The sequence below is a fragment of the Silurus aristotelis genome (assembly GCF_946808225.1).
Source record: "Silurus aristotelis genome assembly, chromosome: 10".
NCBI lineage: Eukaryota > Metazoa > Chordata > Actinopteri > Siluriformes > Siluridae > Silurus > Silurus aristotelis.
This window is the reverse complement of record NC_139583.1, coordinates 2,794,139-2,807,628: the sequence shown is the minus strand read 5'-3', so window position 1 is coordinate 2,807,628 and position 13,490 is coordinate 2,794,139. Positions and strand designations below refer to the sequence as shown.

At 41.4% G+C, this 13,490-nt stretch overlaps 1 protein-coding gene across 8 annotated transcripts in view; it reads right to left on the bottom strand.

The window, feature by feature from the left end:
* Positions 1–13,490, bottom strand: part of veph1 (ventricular zone expressed PH domain-containing 1) — an 88,515-nt gene that overhangs the window by 38,859 nt on the left and 36,166 nt on the right. For all 8 annotated transcript variants that reach the window (XM_083552320.1, XM_083552323.1, XM_083552326.1 and 5 more), the window contains one exon: positions 12,080–12,289. In XM_083552320.1, the coding sequence (XP_083408446.1) occupies positions 12,080–12,289 (210 nt within the window). The remainder of the gene's footprint in view (positions 1–12,079; positions 12,290–13,490) is intronic.

The following is a 13,490-nucleotide window of genomic DNA, read 5'->3' as shown; positions in this document are numbered from 1 at the left end:
TTAATTCACCGACTCTAAATCAGAGCTGAATGTCCACATGCTGAGTTGATGAACTAAATGATTCGTAGCACTTCAGCTCTATCATTTTTCTATCTATCATTCAGCGACCCAAAAATAATTTATCACAGCAACCCAAAATTGTATCAAACGATCCGTTGACTTCCTGCAGACCAGTTGATTGAGAGTCAAATCAATTTCTCATTGCGTTTGAGTCAACAGCAATGCAGATCCAAACCATCTCGCTCTAATGCTCTTGAACCAAACAATTTCTTACCTGCCTGAAGAATGTGGAAAATACCAGGAGACCACTCTGTGCAGCTGGGGATGGTTCCACATGAACAGAAAGATCCATGAAGTTTCTGAGCAACTCAAGACTTTAAGACTGAAGAAGCTGCTCTGATGAGTAGTGAAATGTTTTGAAACAAGCAGATACAAGTTGATATGAATCAACTTTCTGATAACCCCACCTGGATGACTGAGAATCTTCACAGACAAAACTCAACAACTATGAGCATTGATTTGAACTGGAATTAATATTATATTAACAGTCTGCTACAATGGCTCTCAAACAGTTCTACAAGCAAGTGCCTATCACTGAACATTACACCATAACAATGATAAAACTGTAATTAATGGACTTTCGGTGCCACCCAGATGAAAATGAGTTCACTTTGGAGTCTGGTTCCTCTCAAGGTTTCTTCCCTGTGAAGTCTCAGGGCATTTTCTCTTGCCACTGTCACCAATGGAAGTGGTAGCTCAGTGGTTAAGGTGCTGGGTTACTAATCAGAAGGTTGGCGGTTCAAGCCCTGGTATTGCCAAGCTAACACTTCTGGGCCCTTGAGCAAGGCCCTTGACCTTTAGTGCCCCAGGGGTGCTGTATGATTGCTGAACCCAGCTTCCTAAAATTAAATATGCAAAGAAACAATTTCACTGTGCTGTAAAGTACATGTGACAAGTATAACACATTTAAGATGACTTGAAACTAGAACTGATCCCTCTGGGGACTCACCATTTTCGGTCATGGAGATGATAGGCTCCTCCAAAGATAAGACTGTTGCTTCAATTTAGGGTCGTACACGTACTTATGAAGGTCGGTGCTCCTTGTGACTGTGTGATCTGTGGCCATGTTACAAAACTAGTCTAGAAACTTTTCGATACCACCTTGTATACATTCCAGCTTCATAACCTCTTCGTCTCCGTAAAGCTGCTTAGGTACAAGTGTTTTAAAAACACAACAATTGACTAAATGTTTATGTCAAAGGAGTAAATATTGCAGCATTCTCTCTGCAAACTGCAATGCAAATTAGTAGCTCTACTGACCACCCGAGATACAAGTCCCGGAGTCTGTTGGTACTCTAGAAACCCCTTATTTGCAGCTGGAAACACCATCCGATGCATGAAGTTCTAGTACATTAGCTTGAATTGAGCATTAAGTACTTTTGTAATAAATAATTACCTCTGCAATCCGACTGTAACGAGAAAGTGTTCACTGCCTGTTAGGACCTCGCAGTAAATAATCAGGCCTCATGCTTGGCAGGAAATCTTCATAAAGGCTGCACCTGCTTCCCAGTGCGGTGGTTTTAATGGCAGGATGGAGAATGCGTGTCATAATGTTTGGGCAGCTTGTCAGGGTAGTTACGGCTCAGACGAGAAAGCTACAGCTCAGAGCCATTAGAGTGGCTAACAGCGTGAAAACGTGAGTCATTCGCACTATTGATACTCCACGTGGGAGCCACGGGCACTGTCGAGAACGAGACTGAGGAGGGGGATTGCAACATCTAGCGAAGGAACATACGATGGAATTTAGTATGCGTGTAAGCATTTAAAGGTATCTCATGCTGAGCGAGGAAAATGTTGCAGCAAGGAACGTTTCACATTTGTGGGTAAGGATGAAATCTCTAAAATGTCATCTTACATTTGATTTGAGCAGTGGATTGGGTGTTTTCCACAAGGCTAACAAGTGTCCAATTTCACACTTTCGCCACTGGAGAGATGGCTCAAGGATTTGGCTCAAGGACATTATTATACAAGGGAAGACTGTAGCGCTCTGGAGCGATAGATCGTAAACGTACTGTGTATTGAAAAATATATGAGGTGCTACATCCTGGGCATTGCTAATGAAAGCTTAATAGTTTAGGCTTTTAGAGGATCAAAAAAAATTTAACAATGAAGTCTAAGGACAAAGAGCTGATCTCACAACTGATCTCAGTTCCGCACCCACCCTATTTCGCCATCTTTTCAAAAATCAATATACATATACATACACAGCCTGAAAGGAAAGGCCAGTCTATTACAGGGTATCATTCAGACATTAAAAACAACTCATAACTCAGTCCACATCCTGGAAACCAGACAACCTTTCAGTTCAGAACTCTATACAATAATTCACTACTGCAGGAACCCCATACAGACAGTATCCTGAACTCGGAATCATGCAGCAAGAACCCTGGCGCTTATCTCCGTTTCAAGACATAGGCAAACGAGGCAGTCGCCCAGGGGGCAGCCAGCTGTGGGGTGCCATTGCACACCCCCTGCCCCGCCACTGCCCTTGCGCTTGCCTAATTAACTTATTTACATGTTTTTCTGCTGAAGTTTGGTAGACAGTATTGGTTTACCTATTTGAATTCAGGCAATTGTGCAATGATTATTAAAACCCTGTTGCGAAAGGTTGCGAATAGTTTAAACGGTGTAGGGGTGGAGCTTTGTGGTGGGAGAGTGGAGCCATCAGGGGTGGCATTAGCAATCTTTCCTAGGGTGCCAAATAAGGCTAGAAATGGTCCTGCTGAACTACCAGGCTGAACTTGACCCACCATGTAGCCTGAAAGCATGGCAATAGATTGTTGTCTTATAGCTTCAATATTAGCAAAATTGTCCATAAAGAACACATCGACGATGACACAGTAGTTTCCAGGATGTGTGTATGTGTAAGTATGTGTGTATGTGTGTGCTTGTGCTTGGCCTCCTAGGTCGCTTAATTGCCTCTTCAGAAACCAAAACAATGTCTGTGCCAAACACTCCAACACTAATCTCTGCTCGGGCCTCAGTGTTTTAAATGCTGTTTAGTGGTCAAGTAGGACAATGGCTTGCTGTTGTAGTTACTACTAATAAAAAACTGGTTACTGCATAAACACAAACAAAGCACTGAGCAAATAAAGATTTGTGGGGATGCGCGGTTTCTGCAGCATGCTGACAATACATAGTTTCAAGCCGCATAGGACTCTAAATAGGAACCTTTTGAGTCATAAACAGAAGTCTTTTCTCTTCCCCCAAAAAATTTCTCATAACATTATCGTTTAGTGACATTCACTTATAAACACATTTGAGCCAAACCAAGATTACGAAACAGAACAATGGGGAGCATTTACTGGTGGCAGATGGACACACAGCTTCTGGAAAACGGGTACCATTCCTCCCAGAGGTCCACTTCATGCTCCCCATTGACACATCCTGGACACCTTTATGTGATTGTTTGAAGAACCCGTCTTCAGAGCACATGATGAATGTTCCCTCAGAGTGCACTTCACTGCTGTGCATGTGGCGTCCAAATGCTTTCTGTCTCCGACACGCAGCAGCGTCACACACGTCTGTTTTACTGTTTCTGTGTCGAATCCTGCAGGATTCCTGATACTGCAGAAATGTTCAGGAGTTCATTGCTTGCACTGTACACTGGGACTGTCGAGATGTGATATTTCCCTTCTGCTTCTATCCTGCTTCTAAGAATCGAACACTGGAGACGCTTATCATGTTCCAACTTCTAAATGACATAAAATCACATTCATTCATTCATTCATTCATTTTCTCCCGCTTATCCGTAATTCGGGTCGCGGGGGCAGCAGTCTAAGCAGGCCCCCGCCTTCGACTGCTGCCCAATCCACACAGCACCGTCCCTTACGGTCCCTTCTGCAGGTGGTGAGCCCACGGGAAGGCGGCCCGACGTCACGGACCTTGATATTTCCCTCGTAAGGGACCCCCGGAGCATAGAGGGTTAAGGGCCTTGCTCAAGGGCCCAAGAGGATAAAATCACAAACCACAATTTAATAACGATAACTTTATTAGGTCTTGCCGTTGGACTGAGTCCCAGTTCTCTCTCTCGCATTGCATGCTGAGACATTATAAAATAATTATTTATATTGCTGTAAGTACCTTCATCCATCCATCTGTCCGTCTGTCCGTCCATCCATTAATACATTTATCCATAAATCTATCTATCTATCTATCTATCTATCTATCTATCTATCTATCTATCTATCTATCTATCTATCTGTCTGTCTGTCTGTCTGTCTGTCTGTCTGTCTGTCTGTCTGTCTGTCTGTCCATACATCTGTCCGTCCGTCCATACATATGTCCATCCGTCCGTCCGTCCATACAACCGTCTATCTATCTATCTATCTATCTATCTATCTATCTATCTATCTATCTATCTGTCTGTCTGTCTGTCTGTCTGTCTGTCCGTCCGTCCGTCCGTCCGTCCGTCCGTCCGTCCGTCCGTCTGTCTGTGCTTTTTACTTGTCCCATGTACATTACAGCACAGTGAAATTCTTTCTATATCCCAGTGATGTTAGAAAGCTGGGGTCAGTTATGAAACAGCACACTTGGAGCAGGGAGGGTTAAGGGCCTTGCTCAAGGGCCCAAGAGTGGCAGCTTGGCGTTACCTTGGCTTGAACAATCAGTAACCCGGAGCCTTCACTCTAAAGAAGACCCAGTTCCTCCATATTGCTGGTAATTTCTAACTCTCCCACAGTCTCTGTTTGAATTTGACGTCCAATCCATTGGTCTGCACGAAGAAGCCGCGTTGCAGCTGAACCACATTTGGCCGAACCTGTCTCACCTATGCAGAGCTGTAACGTAAAGTGATGGATGCTTCTTGGTACATCACACTCGCTCCACACAGTCATAATCAAATCATTAATCAGACTCAACCATCTGCAGATTGGAACGACTGTGAAATGTTGCTGAATGTCGTTACGCTAGCCCCTCGAGGCCAGGGATAATAGAAAATAGATTCATTCTTTCTTGCTCGTAGCTTATAAAAATAAAATGAGGAATGACAGGAAATGGGAAATATCCCAATGATCTGGATGAAACGAATGCTTAGTGTCATCCACGCTCTATCCGGCCGTCATTACCAGCCTTGTTAAGTTGTTATTGCTCAATATATGTGCTTTGAGCTAATCTTGAAAAAATTATTTGGATTTTAATGAAGTACATCCTCAGGGAGGACAAATCAGAAACCTGGGCTCCAGGTTCATGCAGATTTCATGGTCAGATTTTCATGCCTGGAAAATGTAATCTCAGGAGAATAGTGTTAATGAGCATTTTTTTGTCTTCTTTGCTCACTCTTGGACTTGTTTCTGACAGCTCATTTTATCAAACAGTCTCGTTTTGGGGCTCACTGGCACCTCAGAAATCTGTTCTTGGCCGGTAAGGATGGAGCGCAATGTGGTCTTTTACCATCCACCCACCCAGCACTATGTTCAGCTTAGAGAGCATTCTCAAATGCTTTTCAGATCATCACAGTTGTAAAGAGTGATTATTCGATTTTCTGTCAGTTAAAGGCAGTCTGGCCATTGTTCCCTGATCTCTCTCTCTCTCTCTCTCTCTCTCTCTCTCTCTCTCTCTCTCTCTCTCTCTCTCTCTCTCTCTCTATATATACAGTGATACTTTGACCTACGAGTGAATTAATGTACGAGTTTTCCGAGGTACGAGCGGTCACTCGGTCGATTTTTTTGCTTTGTTACGTGTACGAGCTCGAGACGCCGCTGCTAGATGGCGAAGCTAAGCCAGAAGACTGTGACGAAAATTAAGATAAGCAAAGAAAAAAAAAGTACAAAATTAAAAGTTTAGGGATACGTACTGTACAGGAGTGATAGTAAAAAACTAGTTTTCCCTCCTCCTCTACCCTCCACTTCCTCCGGCGTCTTCGTTAGCTCAAGTGGTCTCATCTCCAAGGTAAATACACTGAATAAAACCTTATTATATCTTTAGATATTTCTATTATGTTTTTATACAAGATTTGTTATTTAGAAATGCATTTTCCAATTTAATAACATGAACATGAAACGGATTAAGGGCATTTTAAGTGTTTTCAATTGGGTAAATTGATTTGTTGTGCGAGCAAATTAAGATATGAGCTCGTCCACGGAACGAATTAAACTCATAGGTCAAGGTACCACTGTATGTATGTATGTATATATATATATATATATATATTAGGGATATGCATCCCGATAACTATGGTCGATGCGATTCTCCTCTTGATGCATAGCCAACGATACAATACATTAAAGATACATATAAGGCAGATACTGGTGCGATGTGATACGATTCCCCCCGTATAAAGCAGATATGTTGTAAAAAATACGATGCTCTGAAAAATCAATACGTCACAAATAGTAATTTCTATGGTCCAGATACCGTCATTCACATGGTTGTGTTCAGTCACTATTGCTATAAAATGCTGTTGCAACGTCTTGCACTTATTCTTTTTATAACTCTGGATAGCAGCACATCTGAAAAAAAACATCTGGAAATGAGATTTTCTCCACTCGCATTTGTAAGGGAGTATGTATTGTGCAACATTTTGCAATTCTTCGTCAACATCTCCAGCTTCTGAAGCTAAACAACAGATCCGTTTCAGAGCAGAACGCAGTGTGGTGACTCACAGTTGTGTAAGTGACGTGAGAATTACCCATCAGAGAAGATACAGGAATGCTGCTCGCTGGTCAAGAAACCGAAACCGAAGATTCACAAGATGGAGATTCGCTGCTCACTGGGAATTAGCGCTCAGTGAGGGAACAGAGTTTACATGTGTGAGGAATAAAACACTTGGGGCATCTTGTAATGGGAAATTAATCATTCACTGAGTGTTATGTTGGAGTGATACCATTTTGATCTTATTTTGTGTAGAGCAGCACATCCCTGTTTCGTTCCTCTCACACGGGAGCAATTTGCCAATAGAAATAGCTATTTAAAAAAAAAACATTATCGACTTTTATGAAATTTTATCCATTTATAGAGATTCTGTCTGGCCAAAAGTATTGGGACACCAGCCTTTTCCTGCCATATTTTCTGCCATTCTTCAAAAAAAAAAAAAAGAAAGAAATTGGAGGCACACACTTGTATAGGACGTCTCTGGATGTGATAGCATGAGATCCAAACCTGTTCCAGGAAAAAAACAACAGCACAATGCCGGCTTCATGAAAATTTGAAAGGTCTGGAAGATGTAAACGCTATAGAGCTTCGACCACACTAACACGTATTCATGAAGCAGATGTTACTTTCCAAACTTTAAATCAGTGTTATCCTACAGATGATGGTTTTCTCCTGCTTTACTGGGACTATTCTGTGGACTGGTTTATTGTGCCAGTACAGATCATGTTAGTGTGGTACTTCACCCATGAGGACAATGGAGCAGTGCGTTGGGGCCCAGGCCACTGTAACCACTCACGGTGGGTAGATTTGATGAGCAAGGTATAAATAATCATGTAAAAATAGGGGCTTATTATTGCGCCTTTGCACGTTCCATGAGAAGAAGAATTCAGCACCATTCAACGGTGTTTGTAATGTATTTTTAATAGTGCACTTTTAATTTATTTTCTTTCTCATAGAGCAAGTTAAATTAACCTAAAGTGTTTATTAATACATTAATTAAAAAACATGTACTAATGTAATTAAGGTAGCTATTATTCACACATGAATCATGTGACTCGTGGTGTAGTTAGGGTTAGCTCTTGATTACGCCTCAACTCAGCGGTCCCCAACCTTTTTTGCACCATGGACCGGATTAATGTCGGACAATATTTTCACGGACCGGCCTTTAAGGTGTGGTGGATAAAAACAACAACATAAAATGACACGACTATAAAAACTGATATATTTTTTAAATATAATAATAAACGTGAATCCACTGTGTTGTTGTTTTTGTTCATTTTGCTCGCTTGGGGGTTTGAATTTAGCGGTAATGTATTATGTGTTAGCGGCCGGAGCCCCTTAGGTAGTGGATGGAGGTAAGTCATGTGACCGAGGCATCATGACCTGCATCAAGAGTGAGTCATAGACAGCTGTGAAGAAGAGAATCCGGTCATTTTCCAGAATAAAACGGAAATAATGTAAGTTATGTATTCTTTCTGTGCGGCCCGGTACCAATTGACCCGGTGGTTGGGGACCACTGCCTTAACTCATCATTAGTTCATAATAAAGTAACATTTATTTTACATATTACTACATGCTTATGCATGTACTGTTATTGTAAAGTGTTACCAAAGGTGTTGTCTCTTGAGAAAATCTACTAAAATACTTACTGAAATAGGAGGGGTGTACTCACTTTTGTGAGATACTGTATACAGGGTCTTTTGGTAACGCCTGGCCTGTATGTATACCCAGGTCACCACACTGCACGAGTATAGTGTCTGTGTGCGAAGTAGAGATGTTTGCTTCTCTCATCTCTCTTTTTTACTCAGCCATCGGTTATGAGAGCGCTTAATTTCAGGGATGAGTGACTTAAATGTTTCCTGCAGGCTGAATCAACAAAAAACAAAGAGAGAGAGAGAGAGAGAGAGAGAGAGAGAGAGAAAGAGAGAGAAGAGAAAGACGAGAGAGAGAGAGAGAGAGAGAGAGAGAGAGAGAGAGAGAGAGAGAAAGACGAGAGAGAGAGAGAGAGAGAGAGAGAGAGAGAGAGAGAGAGAGAGAGAGAGAGAGAGAGAAAGACGAGAGAGAGAGAAAGAGAGAGAGAAGAGTGAGTAAGAGCGAGAGGGTGATAAAGTGTCAAGTCCACAGATGAACAAATGTCTATTGTGGTCATGGTCTATCCAGCATACGTTCTTTTCAGTTTTAATCAGAAACAGAAGAAGCTACGGCCTACCAGTGGAGGACCATCAAGGCCAGTGAGGACTTCTCTCAGGGGCTAAACTATATACTATAATATAAACTCTATATGATTATGTAATAAATGATTCCCAACAGTTTATTCTCTTTATTTTATATCGTTTAAAAGGTATCTGTCTGCCTTATTCCATCAGTGTGAACAATCCATGTTGCTCAAAGCTGTTGCTTTAGCCAATCAAATTGCGGCTTGCAGACTTGTACGTCGCCATTTTCAAGTTTTTTTGATTGGATGGTCAGAGAGCTCACGACCCTCATCTGTAGCAAACTGCACAAACTCGAATACATTCATCTGGATTTTATAGCTGGGTTTTTTTTTCATTCCACATTTCTCTCCTGAAAGAGGAGAAGAAACTGATTTGGACGCAGATACACTTACAAGGACATTTACATGACGGATTTTTCAAGTTGAGCTGGACATCGTGAGGAAAAGTTCGGCCCAAACTGTTTAAAACATGAGCTTTTTTTATCAACTATTCATACGTTTCATGTAGCTTTTGCACAAAAACACTTCATTTCAAATCCCCAGGAAAACCGTAACACAAAGAAACAATGTATGTGACGTGTTGAATTGTGATTGTCTGTGATGCAGCACTCTGTTCTACAACGTTTAATAATGATGATATTCAGAAATGGATTGATTCAGGTGGGACACCACTGAAGGTCTGGGAGTGAAATGCACGACACGTCACTACTGAATACAGTGAATACCTCTAATATTGGCACCATCCATGGTAAATATGCTTCTATTTATTTCTATTTATTGCTTAAAACTTTCACTTTTCTGTTAAAAAAATCATAAAAATACTCTGCTTTCATGCATAATAAAAAACACACCTTTGATAAATATAAGGTGAGCAAAATTATTGACACCCCTAAACATTCATATAAAGTAAAATATGTATATTTGAAGAGCATTCCTAATGATATTTGCCATTTTTAGTACACATGGGGGATTAGAAACTGGAACTTGTGCCAAATTCCCTCAGTAGTTCATTACAATGGGTGAAACCAAGGAATATACCTCTGGTTTGTGGCAAAATAATGTTGAGCTTCAGAATTGGAAGTGGTTATAAGAAAATATATGGCTTCTAAACATTTAAACATGGCTTTGTAAACATTCAGTTTGCATACGAGATAATGAGGTTTATCTCTGTATTTTTCATTGTCCCCGAATAGTAAACAAGACCTAATTGCAAGTAGGAAGTAAAGTTGTGAGCAGAGAACTGGAGAAACCTCTGATCGCATTTAATCCTTATATTTGTTCGAGACCATCATCCATGTTTCTTCTTGTGTAAATGAAACCATGGCTCTGTGCCGTGTAGGAAATAAAAGTTGGCTTTGTTATTTGCAATAGTGCATGTAGGAGAAGGGATGTTCCTCATTATGCTCTTCATTAAAAGGAGTGCTTTTGTTGACTCTGCCATGGCTTTGAGCAGAACTCTGCGGAACGTGGAGAGAAGGGATCAGAGCGGGGTGCGAGAGATACGCTACAGTGAAGCCCAGGAAGGGGGTTAAAGAGAGAGCTTGCAAAATGAGAGGCACGTTTTTTATTCCAAGAGGAGCAACAAAGAGCAAAGGAAAAGCACCTTGTTTTCATCCCTCCTGCTTTTACCAACACAATAAACCAATTCACTTAATATGACAAAATCTGCTGGAGTGAACGGCGCTGCATTCAAGCACAGAAAGACGTGGAGCGGCATCGGAACAGACGACACACACTTCCTCACACTACATGACCATAATGCACTTCAACTGTTAAATAAGATTTATAATTTATTTTGCAATTATTACCATTGATATATCGTGTGGGCAAAATGCAACACATCCCGCTACAGTTAAAAAAATCTCATCAGTTTCTATTGAGCGTGTGACAGGCAGGTGTTGTGACATCATAAACTACAAGAGCCAATCAGGTTGCAGTATGCAAATGCAAACTACAAAACGTTGTTTTTCCTGATGAAGGCAAGAGTTAAAGATAAGGAGCTGTTTTTTATTTTTGTGCATTTTCCTGTTGTTTGCATTGAGATATTTATTACTTATATAAAGTAATACTGGCCTCTGGATCAGAAGGTTCATGTTCAAATGTGAAAGTTAAAATCCCAGCACTACCAAGCTGCCACTGATGGGTCCTTGATCAAGGCCATTAACCCTCAATTGCCCAGTTGTACGTCGCTCTTGCTGAGGGCATCTGCCATAAAAATTTCTGATGTCACTTTAAAGTATTATGTTCTCTAAATATACCAAGAATTTGTTCTCTGCCTCGGTTTTCCTACTTTTTGGACTCATCTGCATTTGAATCCATCCAAAAGACTGTCAGGTGATGAAAACCTGGAGTCTCGAATGTAAATGTCGGTTTGTGTTTTTTTTTAAACCAAAGGCAGGCGGATCTAATTTTAGAAAATAGACTGATGTAGGTGAGGTGAGGAGGTCTGGGGTGCAGTGAGCTATCTGATTCATCCCAAAGGTGTTGAACAGTTTTGAGGTCAGAGCTCCATAGCAGGACACTCAAGATCTTCCAACCCATATATAATGTATCTTAATGGAGCTGAGTTTGTGCACAATGGCATCGACATCCTGGAACAGGTTTGGGTCTCCAAGTTCATAAAAAGGTTTAATACTAGTGCATTTAAAGGAATATTCAATAGTGTATACAACTCTGTGGTAACAAATCAGGGAAAAAAAAACACATATTGCTGGAACTGTCAGGTGTCCCAATACTTCTGCCTAAATAGTGTACGTACAAAAGCCTCAGATTTAGTTTTGGAGATGTTTGATTTGGCAAATATGAATAAGTCAGCATGTTTTCAGACAGATATCTGGCAGCAGCAGCCGCACTGATGCTAATCTAATCGTCACCAACGTGTCACACTACGATCCAAGATCTGAAATCTTTAAATGGTCTGTGTGCTGTGTTGAAACTCCTCTGGTATAAACAAGAATGTCTGACAGATATTGTTCCTACAACTCCGTCTCAGGCATGTCCATCCATCACAGGGGTCCGGAAAAAAATGGCCGTCGCTAAATCACGCCAAATTGGTCTCAAGTGGACACTCGAAGGAATATCAAATAATCGAAATTGGGATTTATGATTAAACTCAGACATTATATCTGTAACCAAACCTCTACGTATGACTGCCATGGGAGTGCTAGTATTCCCTTCAAAATAAAAAAGTGTGTGTACAGTATAACCGCTCACCGTGTTGGTCAGACCGACCGACCCATGGATCTTAGCTACATGTCCCAGCAGCCCTGGTGTTTGCTGCCCCACAATCCTCAGATCTGGAAGAACCGGGATGAAAGAGGCGGGGCTAATCTGGGCTGTATTTACCAACGTGGCGAGCAGGGCGTCATTCAAAGAGGCGTCGCTCAAGTGACCAATCAGAGATGGGATGACAGAGGTCAGTGCCTAGGATAAAAGGAAAAGACAGATTTTGAAGTTAAGAATAAAAAGATTACGCAAACAAACTACACGTCTGAGATAATGGTAGCAGAAGGGCAAATAAAATCTAATGCAAATTGACAGGAAAAAATGCGCATGCAGGGAACGCTGGTTTCACGCCAGACCCAACAGTGTTTAATGATGTGGCTTAGCAGAGGGGGTCTGGTAAAAATAGAAATCCTTTTTCTAGCTAGCTCTCTCTCTCTCTCTCTCCCTCTCTCTCTCTCTCTCTCTCTCTCTCTCTCTCTCTCTCTCTCTCTCTTCTCTCTCTCTCTCTCTTGAGGTTATGATCTGGTCCCGTCCGGTATGGGCTTCATTGTGATTGGCTTGTTTGAGAGCTGCCCACCCCTCTAATGAATTCCTGATTCTCTGCAGTGCTTTTTTATTTTATAGAGAATAGACTGGAGAAAGAATGAGTCCTAATGAATTCCTGAACAAATGGCCAAGAAAAGTTTGATTGTTTACTCTCAGCTGATTGACTGGCTCTGAAACATTAATAGTCATATTTGAGAACTATTTGAGAACTTAACTGTTATAAAATTCGTGGGTAAAAACAAGCAAAACTGCTGAGTCATCCCAACTTTGAACATCTGCTCCAAGCTTTTATTTCAGGGTGTTATAAATAATCCTTTGCTTATGTTGTCTGGACATTCGGTGTTCACTTCTGACCATAAATTCGCTTTCGTTGAAAAGGTTCTTGGACCCTGCTCGGGGGTCACGAGAGGTCATGGGTAGGCGGACACCAGAGGGAATTGAGAGGACAGACTGGAAATCTTGTCTGTGCTTACGTGTGGAACGTGATTCAGAGAACGTGACAACCTGTGAACTTTATATTGAGACTCGTAAACATCCTCTACCTTCATTATAACGCCACGGCTCTAGAAAGCATCGGTATTATAGAGAAACGCAGTAGATCAGAGAGCTGCATCACACACAGGATCTCATACAGAGAAAATGAATGCCATCACTAAAGCAAGAAACCCAATGAACACAATTCAACACGTCTCCTTTTACTGGAGCCACAACTGCACCTCGACATACATCATCTCCAGCAGACGCATCGATTTTAACCTCATCACCCCGGGGTTTTTGTGCATCTTTTTCCTGGGGATTTAAAATGAGGGTAAAATTGTGTGTTTTTGTGCAAATTCTACAGGAAAGTAAACGC